General features: G+C 36.0%; 1 protein-coding gene across 1 annotated transcript in view; it reads left to right on the forward strand.

Annotated features, from left to right (window-relative positions):
- Nucleotides 1–490: 490 nt before the first annotated feature.
- The window catches only part of MUC2 (mucin 2, oligomeric mucus/gel-forming), a 67,140-nt gene continuing 48,552 nt past the window's right edge, over nucleotides 491–19,078 (forward strand). The window contains 12 exon segments of the mRNA XM_058160314.1: nucleotides 491–560; nucleotides 1,833–2,097; nucleotides 4,490–4,604; nucleotides 5,563–5,653; nucleotides 6,425–6,534; nucleotides 6,756–6,972; nucleotides 8,929–9,054; nucleotides 9,882–9,999; nucleotides 11,515–11,653; nucleotides 15,969–16,079; nucleotides 18,165–18,234; nucleotides 18,840–18,977. Coding sequence (XP_058016297.1) covers nucleotides 491–560; nucleotides 1,833–2,097; nucleotides 4,490–4,604; nucleotides 5,563–5,653; nucleotides 6,425–6,534; nucleotides 6,756–6,972; nucleotides 8,929–9,054; nucleotides 9,882–9,999; nucleotides 11,515–11,653; nucleotides 15,969–16,079; nucleotides 18,165–18,234; nucleotides 18,840–18,977 — 1,570 coding nt within the window.

Below are 19,078 nucleotides of genomic sequence, written 5' to 3' on the forward strand. Positions count from 1 at the left end.
CATGTTGGTGTCTTAATTTTTTGATAACAACAATTAATCCTGTTCCAAAGGCTAAATCTTAGGATTTGAGGAATTCTAACTAGTCCTTATTCAGAAAAAAAAGTGTTTCTAGGTTCATAGGCTATTCTTAAATAAATTATTCTTACATTGAGCATCTACTTTCTACAATTAAAAGATGCATTCAATTAAGCCTGGGTGAGATGAAAGAAAGTCCAGCATCCTTCTGAGAAATAAAATATAAATGGGCCATATAAAGGGTAATTGCATGATAACTGAACCAATAAATAATAATAAAAAAATTATTCTATTTCCTGAATGTTAGATTACCGGTATTACAGTGAAAAATTCAGGTCTGTTTACTTTCTGAAGTTAACAAACATTGTACAAACATTTGATCCCTCCTCCTCCCTTCTGGTGGGATGGATTGCGGCAATGGGCATTATATAAAGAAAAGCTGTAGACTGGCTCTTGCCTTGCACTCGTAGCTACCATGGGGCCAGAGGTGACCAGCCTGTTGTTGCTAGGGCTGGTACTTTGCTATGCAAGTGAAATTAAAACAGGTAAGTTGTTTAACAAATATGTTACAGAAGTGGTCAATGGATAGCCTAAAGAGCACTCAAGGCTTGTTGTAATGCATATCAGATAGGCTTTCAAGCTCTCCACTGATTACATAGGGCTTGGAAAATATGGAAGGTATTGGGTGCTTGTAACAAGAGAATATTCTACATGATATGAATGAAAATATTGCCAATATTAAGGCATGGCAGATCTTGGCTTACGGTATTTGTCACAGAGTTTATTGAATCTATAGTCCTGCTATATTGCATTTTTAAAGGATGCAAAGTGCATCTTATAACTTCTTATTTAATAAAGTATCTAAGCATTTATTCTATGCAGAGTGACTGTTAATCTGGCCAGTAGGATTCAGTTTCTATGAATGTGATCAATATTTGCTACAGAACTTGTTAAACCAGATGCACTTTGACTGCGTTAGTGATGTAAATTATTTTGTTTAATTTTGTTCCATCTGCTGTTATCTCATTGAATTCTCGTCAGTGATCATAATAAACATAATATGAACAGTACTAGAAGGGAGGGTATCACTTTGTTGTACTATAATGTCCATTTCAGCACTGGGATACGGATTCTGAATTCTTCATTAATCTTCAAATACTAAGGTCCTGCAAATAGAGCAAGACTTATCTAAATTTATTTATTTATTTTATTTTATTTATCACATTTATATACCGCCCTATCTCCCTAGGGACTCAGGGCGGTTCACAGGCAGATAAAAAAGATACATATAAATACAAAATAAAATAACAGTTAAAAAACTTATTCTACATGGCCAAATTGTAAAAGCGATATAAAATAACCCATTAAAACCAATATAAATTTAAATTTCGCTACTGTTAATGAATATAATTCAAATCAGCAACCTTTTTATTTTTAATTAAAAATCATATCTTATATGGTTAAATGCTTCAGTATCTCACTACCATCCAAATGCATTAATAACTCACATTAATAGGTAACACTCTCCTTCTGCTTTGTTATACTACCAAAAAAAAGAAGCGCCAATATTTGTGTCTCTTTTTCATGCTCTATGCGTGCATATTTCTTGAGATGTTGCAATCAACAATGGTAATATAAAATGTTAAAATTTCAGTCAAGCAAGCTGAAATGGCAAGCTTTCCCCATTCCAAGGCTGTTTAAATTGTTTATTTTCACTTAATTACTTAAGTGTCATTGATCTGGTGGTTTTTTGTTTTGTTTTTTTGCTTCATAATAGTCGTTAATGGTTATTTGTCATCACATTTCTGTCTTTTCAGTAAGAAAATCTAACCACGGCCACTTTGTCTGCAGTACCTGGGGAAACAACCATTTCAAAACCTTTGATGGAGACTTTTACACATTTCCTGGGTTCTGTGATTACAACTTTGCCTCAGACTGCCGAGAAACTTACAAAGAGTTTGCTGTTCATATCCAGCGTGAGCAGAATGGTCAAGGTCACCCTAATATCCAATATGTTCTTGTTAAAATCAAAGATGTTGCTATTTACCTCACTCACAAGATAGTTGCGGTAGATGACCAAATGTAAGTTCCTCTGATGTGGTTTTGTTTCCAAGCATGCAACTTTTGAATTCTGAAAATCTTTCACAAAAAATTCACTGTAGAAGCTTTAAATATTGCAGAAGCTACAGCCCCAAACATTCAGAAATTACATTGTGTAGAAACTCAAGTTACATTTTCAAAAGAAATGTTGCTTTGAGCAAAATTTGAAGTAATGTTGGAATTCTTTAGAAAACTTTCAAGAGAAGTACAAAATAAGTTAGAATAAGAGAGGTGAAATGACTTCAGGGAGTCTATACATACACAGGTCATCACCAGTTTTCAACTAAAGCAAAATTTGGATTGAATTTGGGCATGATTATTCAGGAAAAACATCTGAGGCAACACAAGTTTTAGTCACTATTCCTAAGGCTTGCACATCTCTGTTACTATTAAACACTTAGTATAGAGCCTAATAAGGAAGCTAGATTCTGGACTGTTGAACTTCAATATACTTCAATATTATAGTCAGCAATTTCATTCTCTATCCAGAGGAGAATAATATTTTTCAACTTTTCATTTGGTCACATTTCACCCAATTGCCTTCCATATTCAGTCCCTCCTTGTTTTATACTAGCTTCACCTTGTTGACTTTTAGAACAATTGTTAATTAAACATTATGATGTCAACTTACAAAAATACAACTGAGACTGAGAGAGAGGTTGTACTGAAAGCTGCCAAGTGAAGTTATGTTCCTGTTGATCCATTGCATAGGTTCTCTTTAGATCTAAACACTGGACTTCACTAGAATTCCATCTGTATCCTACAAGCAACAGCATAATGGCCTTGATTTTCTATATGCTACAAACACTCCAATCTGTCAATATCTACTGAGAACGTTTTCTTTTCTTATTAAGGGATTTTGACTTAAAATTGAATGGTCATTACTAGAGATCCATCCAAATTCATGTAGAATATAAAGCAGGAAGATGAGAAGGATTAGAAGACTATACTAGCAGATTCAAAGTATTCTAGTTCTATGGGGAAAGATCCCTATGGTTCTATAGACTGGTATAGAAGCTTTAGTTGTTTTTCTCCTTTAGCATAGTTGAGATAAATGATGGTAGCTTTTCTTCTTTAATTAGCATTTTACATTCCTGATCAGATTATTGAATTTTAAACCCATGGTAAATGTTGGGTAATTGGCTTAAGAAACATATTCATTCTCTTAATGAATCTTAATATTTCTCTTTTCCTGTAATACGACCTGTTCCATTATTCTAGGGTTGACTAACATTTTACTTTGCAGCAAATCTCACAAATGATTAGAAAACCTGTATATAAGATCCTGCTGAGCGTAGCACAGGGAAAAAAACCAAGTCTAAACAATTCTTTGCTTTTTATCTCAGAAAAGGTTAAACACACACAAAGCCTATCAAAGTCTAATATGATTACTGCATACTGCACTGAAGTCTTGTTTATTCCAATATGTTCTGTAGCTTTGCATTCAAGTACTTTCCTCCTGCTTTTTCCCATTGCTTCTAGGATGCCTTTCAATGACTCTCCATATGTATAAGATGCTTCAGTGGTGAAATCCAATTTTTTTTACTACTGGTTCTGTGAGCGTGGCTTGGTGTGCATGGTGCACTTAGTGGGCATGGCAGGGGAAGGATACTGCAAAATCTCCATTCCCACCCCATTCCAAGGGAAGGATACGGCAAAATCCCCATTCCCACCCCAGAGGTAGTTTTTGCTGGTTCTCCAAACTACTCAAAATTTCCACTCCAGAACCTGTCAGAACCTGCTGGATTTCACCCCTGGGATGTTTCCAACTAACCTGTTGGTAGACTGAAAGAGAGAGAGTACAATTATTTCAGTAAACAAAGGAATGTGTCTTAAAATTTGCTAGCGGTAACCATACATAGTGACCTTGCAGAACGTTATTATTGGAATTAGCTTGACTGGAACCAATTAACATTTGTTGTCTGTTAATATCATTTTTATTCCCTGTTACCAGATTTTCAGAGGCTTATGAAAGAGGCTAGTAAAAACAGTCCGCTTTTCTTTAAACTGAGGTTCTTTTTCCCACTGGCTATGCCGGCCAAATTTCTTCTAGCTCATAAAAGTATAAGTTTTACTGAAAAAGGGAATTGCTTCTAACAAACAGTGTATTTTTACTTGCTGGCTTTACTGAGCTATTAAGAATGCACAAATATGGAGCCAAACTTGGGTACAATTTGGAGTGGTGGGTGGGATCAAATCAGGCAACAATTCAAACTTATTAAAATTCTGAAAACCTAGCTGTTTGGATGCAAAATAGACCAGGGGTACAATGTAATTCCTCACTAGTTATAGAAATATGATTGACTTCAAATGCTTGAGCTGTCCAATGCAATGGAAACCAATGCATGCACTTTTCTGTCATCCTTCTCTACAGGGTAAAGACTCCATATTATGGCTCTGGCGTCCTGATTGAGATGAACAATATATATACTAAAGTCTATGCAAAAATGGGCCTGAATCTGATATGGAACCAAGCAGATGCTTTGATGGTATGATATCAACCTCTGGCTGATATATATCACACAGGCAACTGATAAGAATAGCACTTAGCCATAGCACTTAGACTTATATACTACTTCACAGTGCTTTTATAGCCCTCTCTAAGCAGTTTGCAGAGTCAGCATATTGCCCCCAACAATCTGGGTCCTCATTTTATTGACCTCAGAAGGCTGAGTCAACCTTGAGCTTGGTGAGATTCGATCTGCCAAATTGTAGTCAGCTGGCAGTCAGCAGAAGTAGCCTGTAGTACTGCACTCTAACCACTGCGCCACCATGGCTCAGACTTGGATACTTTGTGGGTTGTTTTTTTCTCGTACCTATGATAGATTTTAGAATAATTCTATCCCATTGGTTATCTTTAGGCTAGACTGAATACAACTTGAGTCAGCATAGCTTGTAAGGACTTTTTCATACATCAGATTATTCAAGTAAAGTGCTAGCATTAGAAACATACCCTGTTGCAAAATATCCTGTTCTGTATCAGAGAATTGCTTTAGGCAATCAGCATTTATACAAGTAGTCCTTGACTTATGACCACAATTGAGCCCAGAATTTATGTTGCTAAGTGAGAAATTTGTTAAGTGATTTATCCCCATTTTACAACTTTTCTTGCCACATTTGTTAAGTGAATCAGTGCAATTGTTAAATTAGTAACATGGTTGTTAAATGAATCTGGCTTCCCCATTAACTTTGCTTGTCAAAATGTCGCAGAAGATGATCATATGACTTTGGGACACAGCAGCGGTCATAAAAATGAACCAGTTGTCAAGCATTTGAATGTAAATCACATGACCATGGGGATGCAGCAATGGTCATAACTGTGAAAATTATCATAAGTTATTTTTAAGTTATCTTGTTAAAGGATCTCAGCATATAAAAAAAGACATTCTTGAGATACTGAATCACCACCATCAATCAAAATGTCCTGGTTTTATTTCTTCAATGTAGATTGAGCTTGACTCTAAATTCAACAATTATACTTGTGGCCTTTGTGGTGATTATAACGGACAAAATATCTACAACGAATTTATCTCAGATGGTAAGTAGAGCAATAGTACAGAAAGCATTCTACTACAAACTGGAGAACATGCTTTAAATGCAGAATTTACAGTCAAACAATGGTTTAAATCACACATGCAACACCTTACTTTTTTTCCAGCAAATTAGTTTCTAAATGAGAATGTACAATGACTTATATATTCTAAATTTTAACTAAATTATGAGGTCATTAAACTAAGTTAGCAGAACTTGATTTACTATTTAATATAATATTGTCCACTGTGTAATTAAATCTGTTTTTTAATATAGTCAGAGGATCTAAAGATCGGTATATTTAGAGCAACGGAATTCACTTTACCAACTGTATGTATTACTTCCACTCAATCCAAGTTAAATTCTGAGGTTCATGCATTCTTCCATGAAAATGGAATGAAAAAAACCCACATTCAAACAGATCTTTACATATACGAACACCAACAACTAGAATAAAATTGTAAAAGATTTAAACAGTCTATTCCAGCTGAATGCATCATAGAATAAGAAATTGTGGTTTGCAAGCAAAACCAGATACAAAACTAGGATGCTTTGTACCCTAGTTTACTTAATGTACAGTATAACATTTTTTTCAGCGTTTCTATCGATCATCTGTCTTCCTTCCTGTTCCCAAAATACATTGTGTGGTATCCATAACACAACAACGTGCACTCCTCTAGCTGATTTATCATAATATGGATCTTTACACTTATCAGGATGCTAAGAATCATAAGCTAAAAATGAGATTGTTGAAACACATCTTTATTGTTTCTAATAGGATTAAGCTACAATCCAATCACATTTGGAAACCTACAAAAAGTTAATAACCCCACAAAAAGTTGTGAAGACCCTGATGAGACAAAGCCTATTGAACTGTGCAAGCAGCATGTAAGTCCTCAAACCCTCATGGATTCTCAGAAATATGAAGAGATCAGCCTCTAATCCTGACTGTTTTGGCTCCAGCAGTTTTTATTGAGACCAATGGCCCATGTTTCACAGCCCCAAAACTTGAATGCACAATTTTGGTTTATGGTTTTAATCAATTCTTTTATTATTGGAGGATAATGTAAGGGAGTCACCTATTCTTCTCTGCTTTCTTCCCTTTCAAGCGTGAAGAGTGTGAAACTCTCCTAACATCGCCAGCATTTGCAGATTGCCAGAATCGCCTGAATCTAGAACTGTATGTTCAAGCTTGTATGCAGGACAGATGTGCTTGTCAGCATGAAAAGGATTCTTTCTGCCTCTGCAGTACCATTTCTGAATATTCACGACAGTGTTCCCATGCTGGTGGCAGACCTCAGAATTGGAGGACCCCTCAGTTCTGCCGTAGGTAGCAAACTGGCTTAGATCATATTGATTGATTGATTGATTGACTAGATTTATAAGGCTGCATAACTCAAACAGTATTGAGTCTGGGCAGCATCCAAGAACAAAATGAAGTTGAAAAAAATATATAACAGGGTGCAGGTGTGAATACTGCAACTCCTTTATTTTATGTCGAAATGGCCCCAAAGATCCTCCATCTTTCATCCTGAATATGTTTCTCCTTAATATCCTCTATCATTGATTATTTATTTCAGTCCATTCCCATAAAGCATCAGTGTCTTGGGAACTAAGCTGACCCACAAAAAATGTTAAAACAAAATAAGGAAAATTAAAATCCTTTGAAACACAGGAGAATTCAGCCAATGCAAATTGTCAACTGACTAGAGACAAAAAAAAAATACAAGGCACCCATCAGTGGTTTTATATTAACAACATTTAAAAACTTGGAAACTTTCACGAAGGATACTGATAGACTATTATTTCATCTATCTGGGTTTGGAGTTGGTTATCCACCCACCCATCCATCCACCCATCCATCCATCCATCTCCACCATGATAATTCTGGGCAAATTATTCAAAGCATAAAAAAGGAACAAAAGAGTAATCAAAGAAAGTAATAGCATGAGAAAGGAAAGGGAAGGGAAGGCATACAGGTATCTAGTTTATAGCAATGCATGTTGGCTATACCACTCAAGAATTTAATTCTTGCAAACTAGCCTTGTTTCCATCACACCCATAAAACATTAAATTAGTTATATTTTGCTATATACAGCTCTGCCCTTTTTCCACTTTAAATACAAATTTCTCAATTCTCGGTCTTTTTACTATTTTGCCATCCTTTTGTTTTGTGGTTTGATCCTCATTCATTTTCTCTATATGCTCAAACCACCTTAATGGATTTCTTTCCTACTGGTCACTTACTTTGTATTCAACCCACATTCATTTGCTATCCTTTCATTCTTGATCCTGTCTCTTCTTGTTTTACCAGGCATGCTTAAGTCTCATTCCCACTTCATTCAATTTACTTTTATATCTTTCCTTATTCACCTTACAGACTTTCCTATAACTAAATGGGAAGAAGCAGGCTCCTATACATAGCCCATTTTGCTTCTGTCATTCTTCACAGCAGACCAGATATTACCCATAACTTTTCTGCTAGAATTTGCATGTTTTATTTTGCTACTTTCCCCATCTTTAGAAAAAAGCTTGCCAAGATATACAAATTCATCCCCTTGCCCGTGGTTTTCTTTTTGCTATTTGTGTATAACTAACAATTGCTTCCTCTATTTCTTTTTTATTTTTATTAGTTTATAATATAAAATACAAAAGAAAATAGTAAGGGAGGGAGAAGGAAAGGAAAAAATGCAGGGCAAAGGGGAAAAAGAAAGAAAGGGCATTGTCTTCCGACTCGTTTGGTGCAGTAGAATAAAATAATAACATCAATCCTCAACTTTTTACTTTTACAAAGTAATATAAATTATCCATTTCTACAACAACAAGCCTATCTAATTGGTCAAACCCAAAATCAAAGTTTCATTTTTTTCCCACCCAAGCACAAAGTCCAGAAGTGGTTTCCAAGCAGAAACAAAAGTAATAGTGTGTTTCAATTTAGCCATCTCTGCTAACTCCAACAATTTTTGCAGCCATTCATCCATTGTGGGAATCAAAGTGTCTTTCCATTTTTGTGCATAATGTAATTAGTTGTTTCCTCTATTTCTGTGGGAAAAACAATTACCTTGATCGTTCATATCTTCATTTTCAAATCCATTCTCCTCACTGCAGATTTACTGCAAATTTGGATTCACAGTCCACCTGGTATAATCAGCACACAATGGTTTAAAAGAATTTAGTTCCCCATAATGCAATTCTGTTGTGTGTTTTTTTTTCTCATAGGTAAATAGACTTTTGTCCATTAAATACAAAGTATGTTTCCTAATCATTGCCCTATTCTTTTAGCGAGGTCATGTCCCAAAAATATGATTTACCTGGAAAGTGGTTCTCCCTGTATGGACTCCTGCTCGCACCCAGAGATCAGCAAAATATGTGAAGAGCACTATATGGATGGCTGTTTTTGCCCCAAAGGTAACCATTTCAATGTATAAAGGGTTGGGCCAGAAATTCAAGCTTAAATCCCTGCTCAGTTGGATGGTTGAGGCCAAGTTGACTAGTCCCTTTCCATAATTATTTGTGTTTATTTCAATAGTAAGTGAACTATTAGTGCTCATTGCACTAGCAAGCATACCAGTAAGTGGTAGTATATAGTTGATTTACTGAGATTTAACTCTGAGAAAATATATATATGAAAAAAGGTAATTTTCTTTCAAGAAATGTCGAGGTAGCAATATTAGAAATAAATAAATAAAAATTGTCAGCATTAAGCAGAAGTGATGCTCTCCCTTTGAAAGAAGCATCATTACCGCCATCTATCACAGCTCAGAAAAGGAACAAGCAAACTTTTTTATAATAATTGAATGCCGCATTTTCTTGGGGATAATCATTCAGATGCCCAATGCAGTGGACCAGATTAGAGTAAAAAATGAGTGGGCCTTTTGACCCACCCCTCTTTTCTCTTTGGAATCTTTCTTTTTTTTCTTTTTCACTTTAATCCCATTATCAGGCTGATGGGACAATTTGTTCTTGAACATGACCTGAACTGTATGTTTTCAGAAAGCATCTCAAATTAGGACCTCATGAAATTAGGCTAAGAATATTACCAGACCTTGCAAAGCTTGTTCATTTCTGCCATGAATCTATTACTTATACTCTGTACGCTTCAATGAAATGTAGGAAATTGTTCTTATATTGGTAATGTGTTGTTCAACGAAGTTTAATGGAATTTCCTTTTTTGCCCTTTAATAGCTGTTTTGGTTGTCATGCATTATTAATAATCTCTTCTTTCACTTTTACAGGCACAATATATGATGATGTCACAGGGAATGGCTGTGTGTTAACAAGTCAATGCCACTGTAAACTTCATGGAAAAACATTCTACCCTGGTCAGAAAATTGCCAATGAGTGTGAAGAGTGGTAAGAATGACAATGGCTCACCATTTCTCTATTAACACTTTTTTAGAGGAATCCAATTGTTGTTATGTCAAAATGAGAACAGGGTTTATATCAGTGGTAGTCAACCTGGTCCCTATCGCCCACTAGTGGTCGTTCCAGCTTTCATGGTGGGAGGTAGGCGTTTTGTCCGATACTGAAGCACTTTCCCTTTTTTTAATTTGATTTTTAAAAAAATTTTCATAGGATTATTTAAAAATATTTTCATTAGGTTTTCATAAAATTCCCCGTGACAATTTAAATTTCTGAAAATATACTATTTGTATCGCCCGCGCATAAGTTTAATTCACATTATGTAAATGAAACTAAATGGCGCTATAGTGCGACTGCAAATAAAAGAGCCTCGTCCCAGAATAGCTCATGCATCTCCCCCACACACACACCACCCAGCTGTAACAGACAAGCAGAGCTAGTAGCCAGCGCCGCCCCCCCCCACCAAACCCAATCCACGTTGCACGAGAGGCATGAGCAGACGATGATACACGGTGCATTACTCTGGAACTGATGGGCGGTTAGAAAATTTTACTACTAACAGAGATACAAAAGTGGGCAGTAGGTATAAAAAGGTTGACTACCCCTGGTTTATATCATGTCAATAATGACACAGTGATCCTATTTAGACACTTTACATTACTCATACAGAAACAGCCGGTTTTGGAAGGCAGTTTTCTTTTTGCTTCTTAACTGCCACTGAGAGTAAGTTCAAATATGCTTGTTCAAATAATAATAATACTGTAGCTTCCTTGCATTACCAGTGAAATCCCTCCCCTTGCTTTTAACCCAATACCTTATATTATTTTATACTGAGTAAACATGCAAAGTCAAATTAAGGAAGTTTGCATTTACGTGCTATAAAGATAAATACCTAGGATCAACAAATAACCCTAAAAAAAGTGAATGTATTTGTAGAAGATGACCAGGCTCAGCCCAAGGGAGGGGTAAGGAGTTCCTTCATGCCTATAAGAGATCTAAGTCCTGCACACTTCAAATTCCATTGATTCTTATCTACCGCCAATTTGCTTTGATTTTAGTAATCCAGATTCTTGTAGAGTGTTAGCATGCAATAACCCGTGTTCATTTGAACCACCTTGCTTCCTGATTTCTTACAGTTGACAGCATTGCCTCCAATTTCATCTGTAACTGCAAAGTCATTATCTAGGCTTTAATGCATGGCTGTCAAACTTGTGGCCTGTGGACCAAATCCATCATGCGCTGGCTATGCCTATGCCCAGTTTTGTGAAGGGGGGAAATGTCATGGTACGACTTGTGACACCACTGTAACGATACGAGTTTGACACCCGTGCTTTAATGGCTTCTTCAGTTTATAAAAAAACAAAACAAAACAAAAAAATTTGTGATTATTTTGTAGGAAAAATACAAACAGACATAATTCCAAAAAACCCCATTCAGTGAGATGTTCTAAATACACGTATTTCCAGTACAAATTCTTAATTTGTATATCCTGTTTTCTATTTGCAGCGTTTGTCAATCAGGGAGATGGAGATGCAAGGAGTTACCGTGTCCAGGTAGCTGTGCTTTGGAGGGTGGATCCCACATAACCACTTTTGATGGGAAGAAATATACCTTCCATGGAGACTGTTACTATGTGTTGACCAAGGTTTGTGTGTGAAATACTACTCTTTGGAGGTGTACCCGTTGTTTTGAACATTACAAATGTGCTTGGGGTTTTTTTGTTTTTTGTTTACACTTTTTTAAATTAAGTTATAAAGTATTATAAAATACAAAATAAAAAAGTAAATAGAAGAGCATTGATGGGGGAGGGCAAAGGGAGGAAAAGTTAGGAAAGATAGGGAAAAAAAGAAAGAAAGAGAAGCATTGATTTCCAAATCTCTGTGTTAACAGTAGAATAAGGCATTAACAACTGCTTTTTGCTTTCCCATAATAGTATGAACAAGTCATTTCTATAAAGATCTATCAGTCTAATCTGTAAAACCTAAAGTCAGTTTTTCATTCTTTTCCACATCAAGCATGAAGTTCAGAAATGGTTTCCATGTGGAAACCAAAGTTCTTTTCTTTAATCAAAGTAGTCAATTTTGCCATTCCATCAACTTCTGCAATCATTCGCCCACAGCAGGAATTGAAGTGTCCTTCATTTCTGCGCATACAAATAGTCTTGCTGCTGTCAACATATATAGTGACAAAGTTCCAATTTTTTTCTCCAGTTCTTTTTCCATTAGACCCAAAAGAAAAGTTCTGGTTTCCTTTTTATCTCCATTTTCATAATTTTATATTTTAAAATATGAATCATACTCCAATTTTTTTTTGCTTTGTCACATGTTCAACATAGATGATAAAAAGTCCCTTTTTCATTTTTTTAAATTTGAATTTATATCCCGCCCTTCTCCGAAGACTCAGGGCGGCTTACATTGTGTTAAGCAATAGTCTTCATCCATTTGTATATTATATACAAAGTCAACTTGTATTGCCCCCCCCCACAACAATCTGGGTCCTCATTTTACCTACCTTATAAAGGATGGAAGGCTGAGTAAACCTTGGGCCTGGTGAGACTTGAACTTGCAGTAATTGCAAGCAGCTGTGTTAATAGACTGCATTAGTCTGTTGAGCCACCAGAGGTTACACTTCCAACATTCATTTGACCTTTAGACATCTTAGATAACTTGTCTGGTGTTAAATACCAATGATACATTATTTTATAGAAATTCTCTTTTAGGTTATAATTTAATGTAAATTTTAAACCCTTCGTCCACATATTTTCCCATTGTTCAAGCATCACATTATATCCAAATTTCCTTGCCCACTGAATCACACACGTTCATTTTACATGTTCATTTTCCAAATTCAATCTCAATAACATTTTATAAATCTTAGCAATAATATGTTCATCGTTATTACATAGTGAAATTTCCAATTCATTTTTAATAAAGTCAAATCCATAGCACTTTTTATCCAATTTGAACCTTTCTTTCAACTGCTGACAAATAGGTTTGTTTTCATAGCTACGGGAGAAGTGGATGAATTACATCATGTGTTATGTACATCCAAAAGACCCTATAATTATTAAACCTATTTAAATAGAGTAGAACAAGAAGCAATGGGTGGAAACTAATCAAGGAGAGAAGCAACTTAGAACTAAGGAGAAATTTCCTGACAGAACAATCAATAAATGAACAACTTGCCTGTAGAAGTTGTGAATGCTCCAACACCGGAAATTTTTAAGAAAATGTTGGATAGCCATTCGTCTGAAATGGTGTAGAGTTTCCTGCCTGGACAGGGGGTTGAACTAGAAGACCTCCAAGGTCCCTTCCAACTCTGTTATTATGTTATATTAAATACCACTGAAAAAGTTATGTTACATTTGAATGCTCCTTCTTTAGAAATGGCAACATTCCCAGCCTTTTATCTCAAAAATATAGAACATCTGTAATAAAAACTTGCCACATTTTCTTTGGCTAGAAAAGAAATTTCTGATATTTTATTTATTTTATTTATTTATTTATTTTGTTGAATATATATTAAATAATATATATATGTATAAGCATGAATTGAATACATAAAATGAATACAATGAAAGGGAACATTAGGACAGGGACGGTAGGCACGCTGGTACTCTTATTATTGTCATCATAACAGTCGCTGCAAGTATATTTTGCTGCAGAAATAACCAAATGGTTTACTGAATTGGAATAACTGGAATAAAATACATATTAAACACAAACATTTAAAAAATTAAATCACTGCTATAAAACAATATAAAGCAATCAGCAAAAGATATTTGGCACAACTCCAAAGGCCGACTAAAGAAATCTATAGAATAAATCAATGAGCATTCAAAATTAACATAACTTTTTCAGTGATATCTAAATGGGTTTAATGATTATAGGGTTCTTTGGTGTACAGTATATAACAAATGATGTACTATATTTTTCGGAATATAAGATGCACCGGAATATAAGACACATCTTAGTTTTTGAGGAGGAAAATAAGAAAAAAGCTGATTGGCAGGTGGATCGGCCTCCCGGAATACCCCCAATCAGCTGTTCCCAGAAGTGAATTTTAGCAACAGGTTCCTTGGTTGTGAGCTTTGTGCCTTCCTTTTTTTTTGCTTTTTTTTCTGCTGAAACTTGTTTCAGAAAAAAAAAATGTTTCCTGCCTCTGAAAGCCTCCAAAACAGAGCTTCAGAAAAAAAGCCTCTGAAGCTCTGTTTGGGGGCTTCTTTTCTGATGCTTTTTTTAGTCTCTGAAACAGGAGTGGGTTCTACTTATCTTTACAACCAGTTTGCATTATGCCCGCACACACACGCTCTTCTGCACATGTGCAAAAGAGTTTTGAGGACATTAAGGTCAGTGGATGGAGCCTCCCGCCAGTTTTACTACCGGTTCTATAGAACCAGTCCGAACTGGGTGTAAGCCACCACTGCTCTGAAACCTCCGTTTGAGAAGCTGGGCAGGGCTACATTCGGAGTATAAGATGCACCCAGATTTTCACCCTCTTTTTTGGGGGGAAAAGGTGTGTCTTATATTCTGAAAAATACAGTAATTCATCCACTTCGCCCATAGCTATAAAAAAAGCACATTTAGTTAGGGACAGTTTTCTCCTTTTAATGGTCAAACGGATAAGAGTTCTAGTCCATGCCCAATCTACTCTAGTCCTGCATTCATATTTTTTGATCAAAAGAAAATTAGGGTTTTAATTGTATTCAAAGACAAACATTTTAAACATATTCAAAAATAGCATGTCAGTATGTATTTTCTCTCAAAATATGCATTTCCATAGTCTGTATTTTTATACATTTGGGACCAAGAACTGAACTGAAATATTTAGGAAGTGTAACAGTTGATTGACAACTACCATATTTTTCATAGTATAAGATGCTCTGGACTATAAGACGCACTATCTTTTTTGGTGAAGAAAACAAGAAATAGAAATCTGCCTCTGCCTCTGCCTCCCAGCAATTTTTCCTTGTTGCAGCAAACAGCAAATAGCCTGCTTTAGTTTCATTTTTGTTTTCAGAATAGCTTGATTAGCACAAAAAAAAAATCTGCTCCCAACAATTTACCTCCTTGCAGCAAGCAGCAGAGGCCCCTGCAAAACAGCTGAGCATCGGGAGGCCGATCCAAGGGACAATCAACTTGTGCTAATTAGGCTGTGCTGAAACTGAAATTGGCTGTTTCTTCTTGCTGCTTGCTGCAAGGAGGTAAATCGCTGGGAGGCAGAGCCCAAAGGGTGGAGACCAGTGGGTGGGAGGGGCTACATTTTGTGTATAAGACACACCTAAATTTTAATCCTCTTTTAGGGGGGTGGAATGGTGGGTCTTATACTCTGAAAAATACAGTAATTCTAATTTCCAGAGAAGCCCAGGCAATGTGGATCAGGTCAGTTGATCAAAAAGATAAAATTCCCCAAGCATTTCTAAGTTGTGTTATGCCCAACTGATGATTATGGTATAGATAGCCAAAGCTGAATTTATTTCCTTTTTTTTTTGTTTTTGTTTTTTTGGATTCATATACAGACAGTCGACTTATGTATTGGGCAACTCAATATTATTATTAATTCTACCTGCTAGAATGTCTGCAGAAGTATGATTACAGGGATATTCTATGCATTGGCAAGTTCGTTCCATTTGTCACCTTCTTGTTGCACATATGATGCTAGCTGGAATTTCTTTTTTTTTTTTGGACTGGCAATTCTCAGCCTTAGACAATTCAGCACTAGGCATCACAGCCAGTCTGACGTCTGTTGACTGAACTGTATAATGTAGGGCATACCCTCCAGATCTGTATAGATATTGATGAGAGATTAGATAGATGATAGATAGATAGATAGATAGATAGATGATAAATAGATGATAGCACTTTTTTTAATTAGATAATTTTAGTTGTCTTGGGAAACAGTTTGGTATACAGAGGCAATGATTGACCATATTAATTATATTTGTTCTTCCATATGCGCAGACCACTAAAAATGACACTCATGTCGTTTTGGGCGAATTGGGTCCATGCACTTCTTCAAAAAAGCAGACATGCCTAAAGACAGTAGTGCTATTAATAGACCAAAGGAAGAATGTAAGTTTAATGAAAGTGATGATGGTATAGTTATTCTCAACTTGTTCATCCATACTACAGTGCCTTTTATTTCATTTGATATCTGTTTCTCTTTGTCAGCTTGAAAAAATCAGTTATACTTTTATTACTTCAAGAAATTGTAATAAGTATTCACATTTATGATTGTTGTTGCTGATTATATCATGATTGTGTTTGGCGTATGTTTATTTTGCTGTTATTTACATTGATAATATGCTATGTGTACGTAATATGTATTAACATTATTTTTGCCCAACAAAATTTTATATTAAATAGTAATGAGAATTATTTTCAACAACTATTTTTATTTTATTAAATTTATTAACCACTCATCTTACCACAGGGTAATTCTGGGCAGTTTACAATATTAAAAATAATTTTCTTCTTCATCCATTACATTTTGGTGATTTAGCTAGGATGGCTAAATAATATATACTGTTAACTCTTCAGTGAGGGATGGCAACCAAATTCCTTCCACAGGGTTTGGACTAGAGTGGACTTTTCAATTGGCTGTGCAGTGGATAGCCACTATTGGGAGGTCATAAATCAGGGGTGAAATCCAGCAGGTTCTGACAGGTTCTGGAGAACTGGTAGCAGAAATTTTGAGCAGTTCGGAGAATTGGCAAATACCACCTCTGGCTGACCTCAAAGTGGGGTGGGAATGGAGATTTTGCAGTATCCTTCCCCCAGGAGTGGGAAGGGAATGGGGATTTTGCAGTATCCTTCCCCTGCCACGCCCACCAAGCCATGCCCACCAAGCCACACCCACAAACCTGGTAGTAAAAAAAATTGAATCTCACCATTGTCATAAATGTTGGTGAGAGGTAATGTAGAGCAGTAGATTTCAGAGGTTTAGATTTCAACTCCCAGAACTCTTATTAATGGATATTTTATCTGGGGAAATATGGGTAGTGACATTCAGGGGTGGGTTCTACTTACCTTTACTATTGGTTCGCAACAGGGCCGCACGCATGTGCACAGAAGCTTCCTAATGACATCAGGGTCGGTGGGCGGAGTCTCCCGCCAGTTTTACTACCGGTTCTATAGAACCAGTCCAAACTGGGGGCAACCTACCACTGGTGACACTTCAGGAATTTGTTATGGTTGGGAAACATTTCCCTGGAGGAAGAGAGTAAAGAATGCAAAACAATCTGGCCAGCCAGGAAAAGAAATTGCACAGACCATGTTTCATCATTCTTTCACTGAAAACACAGGAGAAGAAGAAGTCACAAATATAGCTGTCAGTTGTCAAAATGAAATATAGCGATCCAAATCAATTTATTTAAATGTGAGGTTTTAACTGTTTTCTTTCACCAGTTAATTGAATATGGTACAAAGAAACTGAAACAGTAATATGTGATGTTGTTTATAAAATACAGAGCTTTTGTTGTCATTCTAATATAATAAAACTTCCTTTTTACAAGTAATTCCTAATTTCGGGTAGAGTTGGGGCAACTGGATGGAGCTGAATGTTTACTATTTGGATGCCCTTCCTGATCCCTATGTGGAGTTCACAGCAGATATTTTTTTCTTTGCACCTTAGGAGAGAAACATCTGCCTCTATCTAGAATTGAACTCCCAGCCTTCCAAGTGGGAGTCAAGTTGCTTCACCATTCAGCCACCATGTCCCTTATTTCATTTAAATATAATAAATCCAGAATTTGAATATAAATTGGCATATAACCAATCAAAACTATCATCTCTAAAATGTATATCATACTGTATATCATTCATATACTTTAAAAATATTCTATTTTTGCTTCAGAAACTGAACTTGCAGATATTGCCTTCCAATCAAAGAATATTTTTTGCTCGGGGTCATGTGTTCTGTTGCTCACATCTTACAATGTTGCTTAAACTATTTCTCAATTTCTCCTAATCCATTGGATTGGATATCTATAATCTGTCTGAAGAATGCTATTGTTTCATTTCTATGGTTGTAAATACAGAAGAATGATTTCTCTTCAACACTTCACAGACTATTCATATTAATTTAAGATTATGTTTTGTTTTAAGGATCCCCACAAAGTTGTACTGACATAATAGGCTGTATTTTCTCTCACACAGGTTGTAGTTTTCAAATCAGATGGCACTATATTACTGAATGAAATTGAGATTCATTTGCCATACAGAACAGGTAAAGAAGGGAAGCATTGTTTCTACATATCTCAGCATTGCCTAGATTGGTCTAGACAGCTTTCTGTTTGGGCTTTAAGATATTAAAAAAGTTGAGAACAAAAGGATCACTGAGAAGTGGGATACCATCAAATATAATGCAATAAAAGAGACATTGAAAAGGGAGGTTGAGATGTATTTCCTGATAAATTCAGTAGGTACTTATCCCTGAGAGTAATGTGCTTAATAATGATTTATAATTCATGACTCTTTCATGTTTCATTGTCTTTTCCCATCTTATTCCCCATAAGAAATAATATCAACATACTAGTTAACTATTCTTACCAGGGACGAGTTTCAAAACCCATCACTACCAGTTCGCTTATGGGCGTGGGTGTGCTTGTACGTGCCGTTCTGCACATGTTCAGAAGCATCTGGCTGGGGGGGCAGAGCTTCCCTCTGCCACTACCGGTTTGCCTGATCCGGGGTGAACTGATAGCAACCCACCACTGATTCTTACTCTCCTGGAGAAAGACACTTAAATCAATTATTCCCTCCCCCTTCACATTAAAGATAAATTGATTACATTTCACAGAAGATCACTCAACTTTATCTTTGTTTTTCCAGGTAGTTTCTCAGTTTTCCAGCCATCATCATCCTTCACTGTTGTGGACACAAATTTTGGACTGAAGATGCAGATCCAGCTGTCCCCAGTGATGCAACTGTTTCTCATTATGGAGGATTTTGCCAAGGGAACTCTCCAAGGCAAGTTAAACCTTTGTCTACCATTAGAGAAATATAAAGATTTTGAATTAATTTCTTCTATCCAACTTTTGACTAGTAGAATGGAATACTAGCCAAGCTAT

This window comes from Ahaetulla prasina, chromosome 1, assembly GCF_028640845.1.
Source record: "Ahaetulla prasina isolate Xishuangbanna chromosome 1, ASM2864084v1, whole genome shotgun sequence".
In the NCBI taxonomy this organism is placed as follows: domain Eukaryota; kingdom Metazoa; phylum Chordata; class Lepidosauria; order Squamata; family Colubridae; genus Ahaetulla; species Ahaetulla prasina.